The sequence below is a fragment of the Rattus norvegicus genome, chromosome 10, assembly GCF_036323735.1.
Source record: "Rattus norvegicus strain BN/NHsdMcwi chromosome 10, GRCr8, whole genome shotgun sequence".
Classification (NCBI taxonomy): domain Eukaryota; kingdom Metazoa; phylum Chordata; class Mammalia; order Rodentia; family Muridae; genus Rattus; species Rattus norvegicus.
Window position 1 is genome coordinate 64903873 of NC_086028.1, and position 21902 is coordinate 64925774.

Consider the following 21902-nt stretch of genomic DNA (forward strand, 5'->3'; position numbering starts at 1 on the left):
AGGGGAGGGAGGTACAAAGTGTTGTGCATATTTGTTTTTTTCTGAATATCTTAACCAAGTTTCTCAAAGCTCTGTGCCCATGGGCATCTGTTTTTTTGTTTTGTTTTCTGTCTTTCTTTTTAAAAAATTCTCCCCTTTCCTGAAACTAATTAATTCATGGACACTAAAAGTTTCTGTTTCCACATTGCAAGGGGCCAGTGCAAAGAACTAGCATCCAAATTGTATCTCTTTGTGCCCTTTCACCCCGATAGTGGTCTGTTCCGTAAAGTCTCACTAGATCCATTGACTGTTTGCCCTACAGTCCAGCAGTCAGACAGCTAAGGCCAACCTGGGCTGTACAACTATACAATAAAACTTTTGTCTAAATGATCAAATAGTAAGCTGTGTGTTGCAGACCTGTTTGCTCCTTTCCTTCTTGTCATTCTGCAGGAATAAGATGGTGGAGTACCTAACAGACTGGGTTATGGGCACTTCAAACCAAGCCGCAGATGATGATGTAAAGTGTCTCACAAGGTAAAATAAAACAAAAGTGGAGAGGGAGAGGTGGCGGGGGAGAAGAGGATCTTTTTAAGTTCTATCATGTTTTACTTTACTCATGAAAACCAGTACAGAGATAGCTTTTAGGTGTACTAAGTTGTTTTGTAGCCTATAAGCTTTTGCATTTGAAATATTTAAAGCTTTTTTTTTTTTTTTAAATTTAATGGAAGGACTTTTAGTTGAAACATGAGAGGGAGGCTTGGGGAAGTAGTATCAGCTTAGGAAGTATGGTTATTGGTTATTGAGAAAGAAGATACATAAAGCATTAGATTGTATTACTTTAGATAAAAATATTTATTGAGGTACGAAATTATGGTAAGTCTTTTTAAGGCATAATTGCTTAGGTGCTTTAATGACATGATTAATACATTTCTGAAATAACTGATTGGATGATAACTTCATCTGTTTTTCTGGCCAGGTATAGCTTGATAGTATATACTTTTATTTATTGGTTGATTAATTGAATTTCTTTTATCATCATCATCAACAACATCATCTATCCATTCAATCACTTATTTATTTATTCATTTATTGATTGATTGATTTTTCAAGTCAAGGTTTCTGTGTAGCTCTGGCTGTCTTGGAACTCACTCTGTAGCCCAGGCTAGCCTCAAACTCTTATGACCCACCTGCCTCTCTGCCTCCGGAGTGCTGGGATTAGAGGTGTGCACCACCATTGCTTGTCAAGTTTTTTCATTTTTATATTGATATTGGAGCTTGAACCCAAGACTTATAGAAGCTAAATTGGACTACATCTTCAGCCCCATAATATTGATTTAACATAGGTATCATGCTAAAGATTACTTATCTGTAAATTTCCTTACTTGTTTGAAGCCTTTGTGTGTACGTTCTGAGCTTGGTATACTTACTGATACTATTTACGTTGTGTTTACAGTTTAGTTAGTGAAGTAGAGGGCTCCTTCAGTTCATGTCTAAAAGGCTCATATTTTCTCAATTGCTCGTCTCTAGAGATCTAGACCAAGCAAGCATGGAGGCAGTAGTCTCGCTCCTCGCTGGTCTTCCACTGCAGCCTGAAGAAGGAGACGGAGTGGAGCTGATGGAGGCCAAGTCACAGCTATTCCTTAAGTAAGTGTCAGCCCCTCAAACCTAAGGCAAAATGCAAATGTAGCTTCCTCCCTCCCAAAAATGTAGCCAAAGTAGCTAATTTTTATATTTAAAAGTAGGCCTAATTGCTTTTAATTGTGGCCATTGGCTGCTCTCATGAAACAGTTCTACTTGTGAAAAGATGGACCCAAGATAGAAAAATAATTTCTGTTGTGTTTTTTAAAGACAACAGTGAGGTAATTGAAATTTTCCTTGTAATGAATCTAGATTGCTTTGTTAAGTCATTTAAAATGACAATGTCTAAACTATTTGAACCATGAGTTTTGTAGCTAAATATTAAAACTAACTTTAACCAGCAAACATTGCACATCTTCTGTGCTTATGTCATGAAATGAATACTGCACTTTGTCAGGATAAAATAATGCTACCAGCCTCTCATTAATGAGACACATTGACTTCTTACCCCAGCATCATCAAAGCAGATACAGTCCTGCACATCATCACACATAATCACTCAGAATGGATGGTTAGCTTTCTGGTTGGTGTGACCTTCACTGTGCAAAGGCCAATCTCTGTATTTTCCAGGTACTTCACATTATTTATGAACCTTTTGAATGACTGTAGTGAAGTTGAAGATGAAAATGCACAAACAGGTGGCAGGAAACGTGGCATGTCTCGGAGGCTGGCATCCCTGAGGCACTGTACAGTGCTTGCAATGTCAAACTTACTCAATGCTAATGTGGACAGTGGACTCATGCACTCCATAGGTGAGATCAAATGATATATACATAATAAACTGGCCCAGCTTGGTGCATGACTTTAGTCCCATTAACCAGGAACAAGAAGATCTCTATGGGTTCAAGGTCAGCCTGGTCTACACAGTGAGTTCCAGGACAGCCAAGGCTACCAGTGACCATGTCTCTAAACAGACAAGCAAGCAAGCAAACAAACAGAACCAAAACTGAAATATAAAACCTAGAGAGCTGGGCGGGAAAGATGCCTCAGTGGTCTATAGCACTGGCTATTCTTCCATGGGACCTAGGAATCTCCAGCATGCACATGATGGCTCATAATTATTTGTAACTCTATTCCCGGGCATGATAGTACCTCCTGGCCTCTGTGGTAACCAGTCATACATGTGATTGATACCCAGACATAATGCATGCAAACCATTCACATATGTAAACTATAACACTAGAGTAAACATGTAAACTAGAGTTGACATGACATGTAAAGTGAAAACTGCTTCAGTCAGGCTGTGGTGGTAAATTTGCATCTGTCTGTCCTCATCAGGCTTAGGTTATCATAAAGATCTTCAGACAAGAGCTACATTTATGGAAGTTCTGACAAAAATCCTTCAACAAGGAACAGAATTTGATACACTTGCTGAAACCGTGTTGGCAGATCGGTTCGAGAGACTTGTGGAACTGGTCACAATGATGGGAGACCAGGGAGAGCTCCCTATAGCTATGGCTCTGGCCAATGTGGTCCCTTGTTCTCAGTGGGTAAGTTCATTGAGAAAGTAGAGAAATAGAATGCCTGATACATAGCTAGTGCTTCAAAATGTTTGTTCATAAGTGTGTAATAAGTGAATTGACAAAAATGTAAGAACTGGAAAAAAATTAGATAACGGAGAGCCAAGAATGCAGCTCAGCTGGTAGAATGCTTTCCCCAGCACTACCGAGAAGGCCATCGTGATTGTGCTTGCCTATGATATCAGGACGGGAGCAGGAGGTTCAGAAGTTCAGGCTCCTCCTGGGTTAGATAGTGAGTTTCAGGCCAGTTTTGAGGCACTGTAAGACTGTCTCAAAAAATTAGTAGTTGACCAACTTGAGTCACTAAACCTTTTTCTTAACATATTTTGTTCCTAACTGTAGAGAAGGGGTTGGTACTCCTACCCCTGACTAGTTCTTTCTTTCCAACCCAGTGAAAAGATTCATGTAATCACCAATGAGAAGAAAATGTAAAACAAGGTTGTCTCTTGTCTTTATATATTAATTAGTGAACCTAACTTTAGTTGTTAGTAAAGCTAAATCTCTAACCAATTTGTGCTTGAGAATTATTTTTGCCTCACATAACTTAATTTTTACTTGAAGTATTATCATTTGTGTTTGAAATTTGCATTTGAAGGCATGCTCAGTGTGGTGATACACACTTGTTTTTTTTTTTTCTTCCATCTTTATTAAATTGGTTATTTCTTATTTACACTTCAAATGTTATTCCCTTTCCCGGTTTCCTGTCCATCAGCCCCCTAACCATTCCCCCTCCTCTTCTCTATGGATGTTCCCCTCCCCATCCTCCCCCCATTACTGACCCCCCAAACAATCTCCTACACTGGGGGTCCAGCCTTGGCAGGACCAAAGTCTTCCCCTTCCACTAGTGCCCCAACAAGGCTATTCACTGCTACCTATGCAGTTGGAGCCCTGGGTCAGTCCATGTATAGTCTTTCGGTAGTGGTTTAATCCCTGGAAGCTCTGGTTGCTTGGCATTGTTGTTCATATGGGGTCTCGAGCCCCTTTAGCTCTTTCAGTCCTTTCTCTGATTCCTCTAACAGGGTCCCATTCTCAGTTCAGTGGTTTGCTGCTGGCATTCGTCTCTGTATTTGACATGTTCTGGCTGTGTCTCTCAGGGGGGATCTATATCTGGTTCCTGTCAGCATGCACTTCTTAGCTTCATCCATCTTATCTAGTTTTGGTGGCTGTATATGTATGGGCCACATGTCGGGCAGGCTCTGAATGGCCATTCCTTCAGTCTCTTCTCTAGGTGGCACACACTTGTAATCCTAGCACTTGGTAAGTGGAGGCAAGAGAGTCCAGTCCCCCAAATTACTTTTTTCTTTGACATTTCATACATGTAATTTCATACATGTAATTGGTCATGTGCACCACTGTTTCTCAACCTTCCTGATGTTGTGACCTTTAATACAGTTCCTCATGTTGTTACTGTCAACCATAAAATTATTTTCATTGCTACTTCATAACTGCAATTTTGCTGTTATGAATAGTAATGTAAATATCTAATATGCATGGTATCTGAAATATAAATCCTATGAAAGGGTTATACAGTCCTCAAAGGGGTCTCAACCCATAGGTTGAGAACTGATATACCGCCTTGTCTCACTCCCCATTCCCTTTAAAAAAAAAAAAAAGACAAGGTCTCACTATGGCTTGGAACTCTAAAGAAAAGCAACACAAACAAACAAAGTCAGGGCCAACCTAATTAGCTAGAGCTGTTGAGCAATCATGGGTACTTACTAACAATGTAACTCTTCTGCAACTCAACCTGGCCTCAATTTATGCTCTTCCTGCCTCCACTTTCTGGGTACTGTGATTACAAGTGTGTACTTGTTGCAGTAAATATTAAAAAATGGTTTCTTTTATTCCACACGAGTGCTGGCACCATAGGGTCACATGGCATCTGCGGGATATTTTCATCTCAGCAAAGCATCTCACCCGCTAAGCTCCATCCCCATCTCACACTGCCGATGGCTACTCTGAGCCCACAACAATCTCTCCACCCATATAGTTCCCAAGGCGGGTCGCTGCCACGCGGTTTCATACAGAGACCGCCTATCTCTCTGCTTTCTCACTGTGCACTCTGCTCACATTCCCAGCATCCACCCCCTGGTCCCAGCAGCAGGCATCCTCTTGTAGCTCTCTGCCGCTGCTCTGTGTACATTCCCAACATCCGCCCCCTATTAGTTATGTATAAACTCAAAACAACTCCTTAAAAATCAAGACTCAACAAACAGCAACCCAACAATCAGATTTATATGTTAAATTCTCAATATCCACAATACGTCCACACAGTAAACTCACAACCAATTGATAAGGATATAAACCACCCACCTAGATAAGATAAATTTGCCTACAGAAGTCCATCCCAACTACTTTGGCAATTCAAGACCTCCCGGATCTGGGTCATCTTTCTCTGTCTCCATCTTGATTCCCCTTCCTTCTCTTTCTTCTCTGCCTTACAAAAGCTTTGTCCTTGCCTTATTTTTTTACTGTTCAATCATGGCCTTGGCCTAACTTGTGGTAGCCTTCACCTGCATATAGACATCAACCTACATGTACTATCACTTTTTCTAACTTAATTATTTGAAAATTTAATTTGATTATGTAAATACATCTTTTAAAATCCAGATTTTTAGAATTTTCAGGGTTTAGGAGAACGGCATTTCCTGTGGGGCCTAAAAGCAACAACTACTGCTGTCTCTCCTTACTGTTGTGCTGGAATTGAGACCAGTACCTTTCTGTGCTATGCAAGTCCCCCACCCCAGTCCCCCCAAAGCTGGAGCCCAAGCCCAACAACTTTCAATTTGTCCCTAAATTCTTGTCCTTTTAACTTAACTTACAATGAAGGGTAGAGTTTTTATATTTTTGTCAAGATGAATTGTGTAACTACAGGAAATGAAGCAGAGTGCTGAGTCCCCATTAATTCTTTGGCTTCTCCAGTGTCTTGTTCTTATAATCTTGGGACCAGGCCAGGTTGAGGACAAGGCTCTGGACCATGATGGCCTTTATTACTGTTTGAGGGTTGAGGGTTCTTCGTTTATAGCTACTGGTGTTTTCTCTGTCTTCTCTTGGTATTGGGTTTAATAGTGAATTACAGTTTTATTAATTGTGTAAAACAAAAAGCCACAAAAATTTCTGTAAGGAATGAAAGGATAGCCTCAATTCTAACTCTTTAGTTGTACATAAATCTGACTGAATTTTGTGTTTTAATTATCTAGCCGATCCCCCCCCCCCTCTGTTCTGATTTTTAAATAATTCTTTAGTGTTTGCATTTTTGTTGTTTTTGGCCTTAGTCATTCTGTATTTAATTATTTTTAAGAAAACAGTCTGTTCAAAAATGAACTGTTATTTCATGATGTAATTTAGCCAAATCGTGGTATCTTTCTGTCTTCTGGTAAAGCTTAAGTCTCTCATCTTTGACTAGTTTTTTTTTTTTTTTTTTTTTTTCTTTCTTTTTTTCGGAGCTGGGGACCGAACCCAGGGCCTTGTGCTCGCTAGGCAAGCGCTCTACCACTGAGCTAAATCCCCAACCCCATCTTTGACTAGTTAATTTTTGGCATTAACAACTATTAGAAACAGGTTTTAAAAGTCATCTATAATAGACAGAGGTAAAATTTAGGAATGATAAGTTATTGTTTACCTTGATTAACAGGTGATTATGAGCTTTAGATCTGCCTTTTTTCTAACCTTTTACAATTTTTTAAATCTACCCAAGAAAAAAGTAAAATTGTTCACAGAAACACAATTGTGCTTTGTTACCAGGATGAGCTGGCTCGAGTTCTGGTCACGCTGTTTGATTCTCGGCATTTGCTCTACCAGCTGCTCTGGAACATGTTTTCTAAGGAGGTAGAGTTGGCAGACTCCATGCAGACTCTCTTTCGAGGCAACAGCTTGGCCAGTAAGATAATGACGTTCTGCTTCAAGGTGTGTGCCATTCACTTTGTGTGCATCCTGCACTAGGTGTGTAGAGAAGAAATCGTTTATAGAGCGTGTTAGGTTGATTATCTTTGCATGCAGCTGTGTGGATATGTGCCTAATTGGGTGTCTCCTTAGGTGTACGGTGCTACTTACCTACAAAAGCTCTTGGACCCCTTGTTACGAATCATTATCACATCCTCCGATTGGCAGCATGTTAGCTTTGAAGTGGATCCTACCAGGTTTGTCATCTTGTCCAAGTTGCTCCTTCACTGCCCCCAGTACTACATGAGGCAAGCCTCATCTCATGTTCCTGTCCTTGGTTTTCTGTTTTTCATAAAGACTATGTGGCCCAACCTGTACTTGAACCTGGAGTCTTCATGACGCAGTTCACACTACTGGGGTTATAGTGTTTCTTTTAACTTTTTTTTTTTTAAATTGATTTAATGTGTGAGTGCCCTGCTGCATATACATCCGCCTGCCTGAAGAGGGCACCAGATCCATTACAAATGGTTATGAGCCACCATGTGGTTGCTGGAAATTGAACTCAGTAGTTTTTACACTAAAGCTAATACACAAATACATTTTCCTTAAAGAATAAAAACATTAATAGATATCATTAAAGGCTTCATTGAGTACCCCCTATGGATACTGTTCTGTTTCACTCTATTCTGTCCTTTTCCCATTCTTTTGTATAAAGATATACGTAGTTTTAGAAGATGTATACTGTAATGTGATTGCTTAATTTTAAAAGGAAACACAATGAATTTGTGGTTTACAACTTAATTTTTTTTGCTTAGTCATAGGTCTTTGATCTTTCTGTGAAAGTTTATGAAATTGTTATTCTTTTACTGCTGCACAGTATTTCATAGTTTAGCTCTGTGAATATTGGATTTTGAGACATGGTCTCATAGCATAATTGTGACCCTCCTGGAGCACACTCTGTAGACGATGCTGGCCTGGAACTCACAGAGATCGGCCTGCCTCTGCCTCTCAAGTGCTAAGAGTCATGTGCTGCCATGCCCAGACAGCTTCCATTTTAGTGTTCTAACCTTGTCTTTTCTGCACCCGAGCTGTTTGCTGTGGAGATAATATTTTCTAAGTGCAAATGGGGCTTTTGTTTCTTTGTTTTGTTTTGGTGATGTTTATAATTGTACTTGGGTCCTTTTGCGTGCTAGGAAGTGCCCAACCACTAAGCTTATCCCCAACCTTAGCAGAAATCTTTTTGATACTTACCTTGTGAGTAAGTTGTCGGTGATTTGCTGTTGACAGCAAATGCAGCACAGTTTGCTTGCTCTGTCTGAGCCACCTTTACCTCATCATATGCAGTTCATAGTCACTCTAAGCTCCAAGGAAAAGTACATATTTTTAAAATGTTCTAGAGATACCTAGTAAGCAATATTTCTCATGTCTGTTTTTGAGAAATAATATTTTTGTGTGTGTGCTTGATATGTGTTTGTGGTATATATGTGAAAGACAAAGGATCAGTCACAGATTAACAGGTTTCCTTGGCAAGTCTCTTTATCCATTGAGCCATCTCAGTCCTTCATTTCTCATCATGTTAAAAAAAATCAATAAGGCAGACAACATATGGCCGATGTCTGAGTGGTAGATAACTTGCCTAGTAGCATGTGTAAGGCTCTTGGTTCCATCCTCAGCTAAACACACACAAATCTAAGAAAATATAGGAAAGGGAGACACCCATAAATCAACTGTAACTTTTATTTTTGGTAAAAATGACTTTCGAGGGGCTGGAGAGATGACTCACCTGATTAACAGCACTTGCTGTTCATCTAGAGGATCTGTGTTCAAGTCCCAGCATCTATATCAGGTGGTTCACAGCTGCCTGTAAATGCAGTTCCAAGGCATTTTCTGGCCTTGGAGTGCGCCTAAATATGTGGCACTCATTCACACAGATTCACATGTATAAACAAAACTCACCAGCTTCTCGAAATAGACCGTTAGACCCCCAGGGTACATAGGCTTGTTTACACCTGCGACTGTGACCCACTCTGACAAGTCAAGACTTTGAAAATCTACTCTCCTATATTCAAAGGAAAGAAAAACCATCAAGAATTCTGAAGGGCTGAGCACGTAGCTCAGTGATGGAATGCTTGCCACAAATGCATAAGGCTTTGGGTTAGCTCCCTAGGGAGAGTGGGGGAAAAAAAAAGAAAAGAAAAGGAGAAAGGATGTGGGGGAAGATAGAGGGCCAGAGGAACAAGAGGAGGAAGAGAGAGAGCGATTGAAAGAAAAACAGCTAGCACATCAGTTTAGATTGTGTTTTGCTGTTGCCATTCTGGGGATCAAACTATAGGCACGCATATGCTGTAGACATTTCCTGCCAGTGAGCTGCATCCCTTAGCTGGCAGTAACTTATCAGAGGATTGAGATCCCAAGGCAAACCACCATTCCCAAACTTGAGTAGAAACATCTGAATACAGATTGGCAGTACTTACCTACCACAGGAAACAGCTGCTGGAGCCAGTAACTAGTATGGCTACTTAGACCATAATTAACGAGTTGCTACAGGTGGAGTGCAGACTTGCTTAAAAGTTAGAATTCCTTTGCCCCAATATGAAGGGGCTACCCCACCATTATAAGTTTTACCTTCAAAAGGCTTTCTGAGTTTTCAGGAAGAAGGTGAGAGAAACATACCTTTGTGCTTTGGGCAGGAGAAAAACTGAATCATTTGAAATCTGTTCCTTGGATTCTGTTATTCCTAAGCAACATGTGTTTGAAGAGAAAACCCGCTCTTTCCTAGCCTCATTTGACCTGGAGGATGGACCCTCAGCTACCCCTAATCCTCTACCACACCCACAGCCTTTCTGTCTTACATATGGAGAGAGTTCTGGACAAAAGCGAAATCCTTCTGAAATATTCAGGACCTTGAAGTTCAGAGACTTTGGCCCAGCATACAACAACGGGTATAGAATCAGTGCATAGAGCAGTGCCTGCCACTTCCCCGCATCACAGCTGCTGGGCTCCAGTGTATTCACAGTGAATTACAGCTCAGCACAGAACTCTGGTTTAGAAGTCAGGAAAACCTGAGAACAAGGACACAGAGAAACAGACACCCGCGGTTGGGGATTTAGCTCAGTGGTAGAGCGCTTGCCTAGAAAGCGCAAGGCCCTGGGTTCAGTCCCCAGCTCCGAAAAAAAATGAAGGAAAAAAAAAAAAAGAAGAAGAAGAAGAAAAAAAGAGAAACAGACACCCACAGCTCCAGCAAACATTGAACGTAGCTAACTCCCCAGCAGATAAAAGTCTTACACTAAAGGTCTGTTCACCTCAGTTCCTTGTTTCTCTGTATGTGGTGCCTACCTTTCAACAGAAAAACTATAAGCGCGCCAAGAGAGGACAGGTTTTGGTCTGAAGAGACAAAGCAGGCATCAGAACTGGAGTTGGATGTGGTAGAAATTTTGGAATTATTATATTGAATATTTAAAATACCTGGTTATTATGTTGAGAGCCCTAATGAAAGATAGGGACAACATGAAGGGACTGCTGACTAATAAAATCAGGGAACAGGGATGCTAACAAGGAATGCAAAAACAAGAAATGTTAGAGAAGCCATCTAACAGGAAAGAATGGATGGATGGACTAAAGAGGAGATGCAGCAGAGGAGGTTCAGTGAGCAAAAGGTGCCTTGACAGAAAGGAAGCAAGACCACACCCCCCAAAGTGGTGGCGGCAGTAAAAGAGGAATGTAGAAACTTATAGCATTAAATATACATCAGAAGGGGAGAGAGATATTCTAAACTTACAAGTTAAGAAATTCGAGGGAGAGGAGGGTAGGAGACAGCTCAGTCAGCACGAGTTTCCTGGGCAGGCATGAGCCCCATTGAAAAGCCTGCTGGGTAGGCCTGTTGGTTGCTTCCTCCCTTTAGAAGTTTGATGTGCCTTCTAGGGCAGTGAAAGCCAGTCATTAAGTCGTCAGTTCTGGATGGAACAGTTCCCCTGCGTTAGTTTTTACTCAGGTGAGGATTCCCTAAGTGAGTACACTGTGTTTGCATCATTTCCACTCTCCCTCCAGCTCTTCCCATGCTCCCCCAGCTACCTACACTCAAATTTAGAAAATCTTCTAGAATTGTTTAGCGCTGTGTGTGTGTGTGTGTGTGTGTGTGTGTGTGTGTGTGTGTGTGTGTGTGTACATGTTTATATGGACATAACCTACTGCATCCAATTTACGGTGCCTTATTTACATGTGTTTAGGGCTGAACACTTAGGATTGGTGTCTCCTTTTTGAAATAAACTAACAGTACCAGAAAAAAAAAATCTGGTTCTCCTTCCCTCAGTAGTTATTGGTTGCCTGTAGTTCTTCATCTAGGGGGGAGGCCTTGTTAAAATCTTTCATTCACATAGGTGCACCTACTAGTGTGATCTTTGCAGGTCCCAAGTAGGTGGCCTGAGAGTTTGTGGGAACATCTCTGTTTTGTTGACAAGACACTGTTATGCAGTAGTTGACCAGGCCCTCTGGTTTTTTACAGTCAGTCCCCCTTTTCTTCGATGTTTCTTGAGCCTTAGATATAAGGTTATGTTATAAATGTTGCATTTGGGACTAGACAACCCATGGTCACTGACTTAGTCTCTGCATTTTGACCACTTGTGATTCTCTCTAATAATCTTAAAAACTATGATGCTGGTCTGTACCCACTAGATCAGCTCAGGTTGAGCATCCAGAAGTCAAAAAGATTCCAAAAGCTGAAGCTTTTTTAACATGGTGTTGGCACTCACTAGTGCTGGTATTACAGGCCTGAGATCAGTCCGAATGGTGGAAAGAGAGTCCACACACACACACACACACACACACACACACACACACACACTCCCCCCCTTCAACAAACAATCTAGAAGACCACACAAAGTACTAGTATTTCTATACCCACAAAAAACTCTCAAATATGTAATATCTTGGCTGATTTTTATCTTAAATTCTGGTTTCCTCCAAATTGTTTTTGTCATAGTTACTGTTGTTTTGTATGCGTTTGACTGGGTCCTGTAGTCAATGCTGGCCTCAAACTTGCTACCAAACTAAGAATGACCTTCAACTTTTGGTCCTCCTGCCTCCTGTGGGCACCTTCTGAGTATTGGAATTTCAATTTTGTGTTTGTTAGTTTGTTTTAGAGACCTGGCTGTCCTCAAGCTCATGCCAGTCACTTGTCTCCTTGTGAATACTGAAATTAGTGTGAGCTATGCACCTGGTATTATAACTGCTCACCTCCCCACTCCCTTCATAGCAAATTTTTTGTGTTTCAGTGAGGATCGAAAGTCTTATGGGGGTGATTTTGTTTCAATGGTCATGTATGTTTGGTTTTCCCTTTCCTTTGTGACAGGTTAGAGCCCTCTGAGAGCCTTGAGGAGAACCAGAGGAACCTCCTTCAGATGACAGAGAAGTTCTTCCATGCCATCATCAGTTCTTCCTCAGAGTTCCCCTCGCAGCTTCGAAGTGTCTGCCATTGTTTGTACCAGGTATGCTGAAAGTTCCAGATTACCACTCTGAGTCCAAAGGCGCCTGAGAGGAGTGCTATGTACAGAGTCATTGAACACGGACTGTAATGTGGGATAGAGAGGGGTCTAAGTAGTAAGAGCACTGGCTGCTCTCGCAGAGAACCCAGGTTTGGTGGCTCACAGCCATCTCTAACTCCAGGCACAGGGGAGCCAATGCTGTATTCTGACTTCCTCAGGCACCAGGCATGCATGCGGCACACATACAACCAGGAGAACACTTACACACAAGATAAAAGAAACCTCAAAATAGATGTTACCATTAGGTTGGCTTCACATTTTCTTCAGAGACATTTAAAGAACTTTAAGGAAAATACAACTAATCATCTTTGTGTTGAAAACAACTAGTAATTTACTGAATGTACTGCAGTGAGATACACTGTGCATCTTAGCTTATCTTTTGCCTAAATTACTTACAGGAACTTTCTCACTGGAAGCAAGTTTGTTGCTTTTTTACAGTATGAATGGTTTGATCTATAACTTTGGTTTCTCTTTAGGAGATTGTTGGTTTGTGTCCTGTTCTCGCAGGTCATGCTAACTGTCCTGTGTATCTCATGTGGAGTGCTGCTTGTAAGATAGAGTCCACACCATCCAGGAGCTGACTGACTTTCTAACCCTGTCACAGCAAATAGTGCTCCTGAATTCAGATGTCCACAGTGATTTCCTCTGTGTTGAAAGAATAAGGCCTTTGTTCTTCTGTAACTTCTGTTTTTTAATTGGGTATGCAGTTTTAGGAATAATTTATTCCAAGGGATTGCCTATAAATCTGTATTAACTTTTCAAATAGGGGGGAAAACCAACATAGATCCTGGGGTTTGGAATAAGGGTGCAAATAGGGAAAGGACTTACACATTTACCAAAACCCATGCATTTCTCTGATTTTGTAGCGTCATCCTTTTATTTTTGGCTTGCAGCTTTAGTTGCCTAGAGACATTAGCATCATCAGTGAAATCACCATTTAAAAAGCTGTGAGGCTGCTATGTGAATTTTTCTCCATTGCTATTTTAAAAGATGTACTTCTGTATCTATAAAAAGAAAACTTTGCGTACATAGAAATGTAATAAAATATACTTAGTATTCACTTTCTGGATGTGCTAGGACTTTTACTGCCTTTTCAGAAAGCTCTAGGAAGCTTAGGAAGCTCCACATCGGTTATTCACCTGGTCGAACGTGCAGCTAGAGGGTGGTTAATTAGAACTGTGAAATGAAGCTTAATGCATTGCCTGTTTGCTTTCTCCTAACTTTACCCTTAGGTTTCTCTTTACATTCAATTCAGTTGTTTTTCTGTTATAAACTGAGGTGGAAAATAAACAGCACACATTCAAAGTCTGAAATCACCTTCTTGGTTTTTTAGAAAGAAAATGGCTTTCCAAAATGACAGTGACCTTATCACAGTTGGGTAAAAGTGAATGGGGAATTCAGGGTCTGCCTACTAGACTTTAATAGAAACTCTTCATGTGGCTGTCCCCATAATGAGAAATGTATCCGTTTATATCATCAGCAAACTTGGGCACCAGTTTGAAAGCACTATTCTAGTAATGTAAAAAGAATTGGACACTTAATAGGTATGTGGGAAATATTTCATGACGGAATTTATCATTTCTACTCATTTAAGTAAGCAGGATTCTCACCAGCCTTCCTATTTAGGTGTGGAGGGAACCATGAAGGCAAGGAAGTGCTGACTGGTGGCTCACTGCCACTGGTTGCTGTGCTGGGCTGTGCTGTGCTGCTCTGCCCTGCCCTGCCCTGCCCTGCCCTGCCCTGCCCTGCCCTGCCCTGCCCTGCCCTGCCCTGCCCTGCCCTGCCCTGCCCTGCCCTGCCCTGCTTAGAGCACACCTCACAACAGCCTGCATTGCTGTCACATTGGAATTACCACATTAAAGCTTCACAGAAACTCCATACAAATGTTTAGGCTAGGCATTATTTTGTAGTGGATAAAGTTACTGCAGACTACCATGGACCAAAGTTTTCGTTTAAGTAAGATTTTGTTTTTTAATAAGCAAATTTTACAGTGATCAAAGATAAAGACCCAATACATTTTTCATTGAGTCTCTGGTCTTTGTCCTTAACTCAGTCTTCCCTCTGTCAGCCTCTGTTTTTATTCTTTTCTCTCTTTCTTTTTCTTTTCCTTTTTTCCCCCCTCTTGGGGCTTTTGCTTGCCCTTGTAACTTTGGCAGAGATATAATGGTTCCCTTGTACTTTTCTGCTCTGCTGGGAAGGATGGGAACCCATTTTCCTTTTCTTAGTAAACAGCTCCTTTGAGGATCTACTGGGGAAACTTTGGAAGCTAAGTGAGTATATTGCTAGCTGATTTTTACTTGAGTTCAGGTTTGGGTCTTCAAGCTTTTTTGTATCTTGTAATCAGCTATATGTGTTTGCCTTCTTTATTTAGAAAAGATGATTAAAATGCTATGTAAGAATAATATATAATACAATAATTGTTATAATATGTTATAAATGTATGACATTTATAATTAAGCTATTTTTCTCATATACAATTTCTTTTCCTTCTGATAAATTCGGAACAAAGAGAAAATGATTTCTAGAGTGGATATTCAGTTCTGGTGAGAAAAATGGGAAATAACTACTGTGATTTTAAGTAAACATTGTCTTTCCCAGTAAAGTTTCTTCTTCAAATGAGTTTATACATGTGTGTTAAAGCTACATATACCACAATTAAAAAAAACCTGAATATTTACATGGTTATATTTTTGTAAACTGCATTAAAGCCTGAAGTAAAGCACGCTGAAATGAGCTTTTACCTCTGCATCCTAGGCCCAAGATAGTGCTGGCGTCTAGGTGTCCAAGAGCTACTAGATGGATGCATGATGGATGGATGGAGGATGGATGGATGGTTGGAAGATGGATGGTGGATGGATGGATGGTTGGAAGATGGATGGATAGTGGATGGATGGGTGCATGTAGGATCCATGATGGATGGATGGTAGATGGATGATGGATTGAAAACTGAGGGGTTTTGATGCCTTAGAAATCTGGATCAAAAAATTTGTGTTATGGTTAAATTGATGTTTTGAGAAAGTGTCTTTTGTTGCCCAGGTTGGTCTTGAACTCTTGATTCTCTTACTTTCCACTCCCTAAGGCCAGGATTACAGGTGTTTACCACCATAACTGGCTCTTATTTTAAGATTTTAAAATATTAAAAAAAATAGTATAAGTCAATCAGAAGTTTTAATTTTGAAGAAATCTTTATTCTAGAGATGGAGCTCTGTGGTGAGACTGACATGTCTGTGTGGGTTCACATGGGTGGTTTTGGGGTTTTGCGTGTTGAAGGGCAGTCTGATAAATCGTCATCTATAATGAGTGACATTTTAAATCAGGTTTAAATTTGAGTCTACAATATTGTCTTCAATTTCTTAACTTTGATATTAATCAACTTTTTCCTGGTTGATGCTAACATTCTTTTTCCAGATACAGTGGTTTTTAATAAACTGAGTAGTACCGTTTCAGGGATCAGTCCATGTGCGTTGGAAGATGTGAGACTAGAACAACACTCCTTTTAAAAGATGAATTTTAGATTCAGAGTCTCTAAAATTGTTTTCTGCATATCTAGCCATTTAAATTTTTATTTAATAACATCTTAATTAACTGCTAGGTATTGGAAAAATAACTCTTAAGTCAATTGAAGGATACACAGAGAAGTATTTTACATATCGGAAAAAGTTATGTAGACACAATGTTTTCAGGGTGGTCTACTTCATAATATTTTATGTAAAATTTATCAAAAGCTAGGAATTGACTCAAGTATAAATATTCCTGAGATTTGCTTGAGGACAGCTTTTTCCATGACTTATAGCCAGAAATAGTAGACATGATTGGGTCTCAACATTTCCTGCTGTTTATTTTATGCTTGGCTTAAAAGTGTAATAAAAATTAAAATCCAGGATTAAACTTCTTCCCTCAAAATTCAGTTGATTTCTACTTTTCTGTTGGTTCCATTTGTGTTACATTTTACCATGTAATTTTATGTACAAGCCAACATTGTTTTTGTTGCTGTATGTAGTCGGTGCTGTGACTTGTTTGTGCTCATCTCTGTTCTGTAGGCAACTTGCCACTCCCTACTGAATAAAGCTACAGTAAAAGAAAAAAAGGAAAACAAAAAATCAGTAAGTCTGGAGAACTTTTTACTAGCTGTTTCCTTTGAAGCAAACCCCAAGTCTTTGCTATTGTTAAGAACATCTTCACCTCAGCTATTTGACCTTCACTGTGAAATCATTCTACTAATTCTGGCACAAAATAGCTCTCATTTCGATTAACCCTGGAATTAAGTTACATTGAAACATTCTCTGTGTTCCTTTGGTTTGATTTACCCCAAAGGCATGTTTTGTGCATTTATTACATTGAATACCCTTGATCTAATTTTATTGTTACTTTTTAAATTATAAATGAATGCGAACGAAACTTAATTTCAAGGCCTTAGGGGATGCTGACTGTCTTCATTCTTGCTTCTTGTTTGCAGGTCATGTGAGTGGTTTCTTTTTCTAGAAACAAAAGCACTTCTTAATAAATACATTGTGGGCAGAAATGTGACACCCCCCCCAAACATAGGCATTAAATTCAGGGTGTACATTCTAGAGCTACCAAAACCAAGGCTCATTTCATACCTCTAATCTCAGAGTTGCTAAATTTTAATTTTTACTCCTTATATATTTTTTTCTTCTTCTTTTTCTTTTTTCTTTTTTTCGGAGCTGGGGACTGAACCCAGGGCCTTGCGGTTGCTAGGCAAGCGCTCTACCACTGAGCTAAATCCCCAACCCCTTAATTGTATTTTTATCTTGATAGTCTCAGCCACCCTAATTTAGACAATTGTGCTTAGATCATAGAAATGTTAATGCTGATGTTACTTTTACCTTAGAGAAAATACACATTACATTTCTCTAGTGAAAAGACAACTCAGTGAGGTCACGTTGACACAGGAGCCTCGTGCAAACATGACTTGAATATATTGCCTGCTTCTGACTTTGCCTTCTTGTAAAAGGGAGAAAGTTATGATTGCCATAATTATTTTCTTCCTACAACTATCATTTGTTCACAGTATAACTTACATTCATTTTTTAAAATAACATCATCTGTGGATGGGACTCACCATTATCCAGTTTAGTCCTGTCTTTGTTCACTTAATCCAAATGATTATAGAGAATGGTGTAAAAAAAAATTCACAAGTTGTAGGGAGTTTTATTAAAAAGGAATAATTTGAGATCATATTTGTCAGGTTTTATATTTCATTTTCTACTTTAGCTTTACATATAATAAAGCTTTACGTTTATAATTGTGTTTAAAATTTAGAACTAAATTAAACTTTAGAGACTCATACCTTTATTATGGCCATTCAGAATTTTCTTTTTGAGTATAGTACATGAAATTGATCATCTCTGAACAAATGGATTGGATTGGATGGCTCTCCTGCTTAAAACATTTTCCTCTAATGCTTCAGCCTTCTAATTCCCAGCATTGTGGGTTTAACATTATACATCATCACTGTGGAAATTAATTTGCTGTTTCTAACATTCTTGTTTACTGTTACACTAATGTCATTGTGTAGCATAACATAATTAAAGTTAGGCTTTCTGTGTTTCTCTAGAGCATGTATTATAGCTTTTCTAACACTGTTTATTATGGTTTTATATAAAACTATTCCTTGGAATTTTTTCGTGGATTTTCATATATGTATAAAATTTTGGAATATATTTCTCAGCACAGGTGACAGTCCTTAAGAAACTAAGGGGTCTAACTGGCAGTACTTCAGAACAGATTCTATAGTATGAAGACATGCTAATCATTATAAATTTAGAATGTCATTTTAAGTGGTTTAACGAAATCTAATATTTTTCTCCTTTGAGAGCAAGCTGACTTCCTTTGTAATAAGTGAAACATAGAAAGTTTGGGTTTTGGGTGTTTAGTTATGTCAACATATGACAGCTGATTCAGTTTATTATATTCAATAATACAATATACTTAGATTACTGGGGAAGTTACCTGCCTAACTCAAGACTTTCAGGATTTCACCATGTATAGCTAGTGATTCTCTGCTGATATATAATTTATTATCTGATTATTATAGTTCAACTTTACCTAAGGAAGTGTGTGTGTGTGTGTGTGTGTGTGTGTGTGTGTGTGTGTGTGTGTGTGTTGGGGGGTGGTGTTAGCTGATCATTGACCTTACATGAAGAATATTATTTAGGTCAAAATTAGATTTTTATAGAGTTGGAAATAAAAAACAACGTGTCAGGCATGGTGGTCCATGTCTTTAATTCCAGCACTCAGAAGGCAGAGGCAGGTGGATCTCTGACTTGGAGACAGCCTGGTCTACAAAGCAAGTTTCCAGACAGGCAGGGCCACACAGAGAAATTTTGTCTCAAAAAGCCAAAAATAAAACAAAACAAAGCAAACAAAAACTTAACTATGTGGTATTAGATAAAATTCCAACTTGATTTTAAATAGTGGTGAAAGAGAGAACAGTCTTTCTATAAATTAACTCATGAAACTTTTTATACAGCATTTCTATTAGTTTTAAGTGTTGTTTGGTTTTAGTTCCAAAAATATAGATATCACTGCCAAAAAGATACATATTTACAATAACGAAACTTTTTCTGAAACATGAAGTTTTGATACTATTTTTTAGAGATCTGGAAAGGGTTAAAAGTTAAAGTATTTCTTATTAATTTTATAATAACCCTTCTTAGAAGATAATTCAGACTTTCTTAAGTTCCCAAGATGAGTATTTTCAAATATAAACCAGGAGACATGTAAGTTGTGCTTTATAAGATCTCTTTCCTAGAGACAACCACCAAGTAGCGACCTGTTTTGTTTTTGTGTTTTTGAAACAGGTCTTAAGTGCTGAAGGCACCCAGAAGACCTTCATAGCAGGCAGGCCTGAGCTCATGGCAGTGCTCGTGCCTTGGTCTCCCCCTTGCAAGGGTTATATGTGAGAACTACCACACCTAACCTCTGAAACAACCACTTCCAAACATACATTTTAAAGACTATCTATGTGCAGCCATTATTAATACTTGTAAAGACACTTTCATAGAAGTTCAATAAACCGGCTCACTCTTTAAGGACAAACTATGATGTTGGTTGGGCCTATTAAAACTATTTCAGGATTTTAATGGGTTAAACTGAAAATATTATTTTAAAAACAACCTGCTTAGAAGGGTTGGAGAGATGGTTTGTTGATTAAGAGCACTGGCTGCTCTTCCAGAGATCTTGGGTTCAATTCCCAGCAACCACATGGTGGCTCACAACCATCTGTAATGGGATCTGATGCCCTCTTCCGGTGTGTCTGAACACCAGAGCTACAGTGCACTCATAAAACAAATCAACAACAACAACAACAACAAAGAAACCCCAGCCTGCTTAAAATTAAATCTAAGTACTTGGTGGACTAGGAGCATGACTTCCCAGAAGGCAGTTTTAGTCTTCTTCCTTCTTCATGATTTGCTCCCCAAACACTTCATTGTCTTGTTAGCTTATTGATATTCTTGCCTCTTTTAATTAAAATTTGGAAATTCTAAAAGAACTCAGTGTCAGCGTTTGTCTTTGCACATTCTGAAATTATATGATGATTCTGATTTTTGCTTTCTTTTTATCAGATTTGGGATTCTAGTACCTCAAAAGTTTAAAAACTATCCAAGAAAAGTAAACTTGAATTTTCTTCTTAATTCTGTATGTAAAACTTCATTTCAGGTTTAAAAAAAAAAAGACAGCTATATTTAGCCAATTTTCCTGCTATCCTAAGGTTCTTCCTGTGTGCTCTAGGCACCCAAAAGAACTGTAACCTAGAGAAGCTCCCTGAGCGTCACAGTGTACATAAAGGGAATAGAGCTCACCAGCCTCTCTGCTGCTGGTTCCTCCAACGACTACACCAAAGAATCATTTTCGGAAATCTTTTTCTAATTATTTTTATCAGAAGTGATAGAAAATTATTTTGAGATTTTACGTCGTGGGTAAGGACACATTTATGATTCAGACCCTAGGGCTGAAAAGATGGCACAGTGGTTAGAGCACTGGCTGCTCGTCCAGAGGGCCAGGTTCAGTTCCCAGCACCCACATGGCAGCTCACAGCTCATCTGTAATAGAAGTTCCAAGAAATCTGACACACTCTTCTGGCCCCTGAGGGTATCAAGCTTGTAAGTGGCATTCAGACTTACATGCAGGCAAAACACACAAAACAGTGACATAATAATTTAAATAAAGAAATACAGATTTCACAAAGCACAAAGTAGGCCAGGATAAAGTGAAGTAGCCGACAGTTAATCTGGAGTCGAATCTGTGAATAAAAGAGAAGTGTTGACACTCGGTAAAGGAAAGGGAAGTGAGAGGCACTTCTGCATATAAACTGTCTTCTCATTATCGCCCCCAAGGGCCTTTGGGATGCAGGTTGTCCTTCTGTTCCCGTTATTGTGAGTGCTAGGACTCCACCATCACAGTTAGACACACCAAACTAGAACAGCTTTTGACTATTGCATGTGTTCTTTTTTAAAAAGTAATGATACATACAAAAATTAAATTCTAGAATAGTTCCATTTCCATGTGTTAGCTTAAAATGGGAAGTATTAGGTAGAGGTAGAGGGACAACCAGTTCTGTGACGTTGTCTCCAGTCTGCTGTGCCTGTTTTGCCAGTTCTGACATTATTCCCTGCCTGGTCCTTTGCATTCTGTGCAGAACACTTTTGTTATAGAGAGGATAGGTCCATTTACATAGGCTTCCTGCTACTTTTCAGGGAGGGCAGCTATTTCCTGGGTCCTGAAAAGTTTTTTGTTTGTTTTTTAATTTATTACTTATTTGGCAGAAGAATAAATTGAGGTACATGGAGTGTGGGGGTTCTGTCTTCTGGTGGGATCCTTTTTTCTTTTAGGTTCCTGAGAGTTCCTGTTTCTCCTGTGGTTTAAATAATAGGTAGGTCCTTGTGTTAGGAAGCATGCTCATGGAGAAAAGTGGCTGGCAAGAACATGGCTTGTAAGTAAGTTTTTTACTCAGCAGAAAGCTAAGCAGAGATGTATATGGTAAGTTGCACTGAAATGTCAATTTTAGCGGGTGTGCAAAGTGTTAGCTCTCCCTGTTAGGAATAGAGTGTAGAAGGTGTGCTGTTAGAGGCTCAGTTCTGAGGACCTTATGGAAGTCAACTGTACTTTATGTCTGTTGATCTTAGAGAAATAGCTTAACCTCTGTGCAATTAAGTCTACTTTTGTTGCCCATAATGATTATGAAGTAAAATCTTTTTTCAGGTTTCTTCTATGAGGAGATTTTTCTTCTCTTTTAATTGTGTCTTAAAAAAAAAAAAAGAATCACGTGATCACAGTTAAGGGTAACTGGTGTTACCAGCTAAGACTGATAATTGAAATT

The 21902-nt window shown here is 39.3% G+C and overlaps 2 protein-coding genes across 5 annotated transcripts in view; both read left to right on the forward strand.

Moving 5' to 3' along the window:
- Faul2 (FAU ubiquitin like and ribosomal protein S30 fusion like 2) overlaps positions 1-21902 on the forward strand; it is a 733200-nt gene that overhangs the window by 281140 nt on the left and 430158 nt on the right. The gene's annotated exons all lie outside the window — the stretch shown is intronic.
- Nf1 (neurofibromin 1) overlaps positions 1-21902 on the forward strand; it is a 233101-nt gene that overhangs the window by 99887 nt on the left and 111312 nt on the right. For 2 of the 4 annotated variants that reach the window (XM_039085200.2, XM_039085201.2), the window contains 8 exons: positions 430-513; positions 1507-1623; positions 2188-2369; positions 2896-3107; positions 6882-7043; positions 7173-7276; positions 12367-12502; positions 16600-16662. In XM_039085200.2, the coding sequence (XP_038941128.1) occupies positions 430-513; positions 1507-1623; positions 2188-2369; positions 2896-3107; positions 6882-7043; positions 7173-7276; positions 12367-12502; positions 16600-16662 (1060 nt within the window). 4 annotated transcript variants of the gene reach the window in all.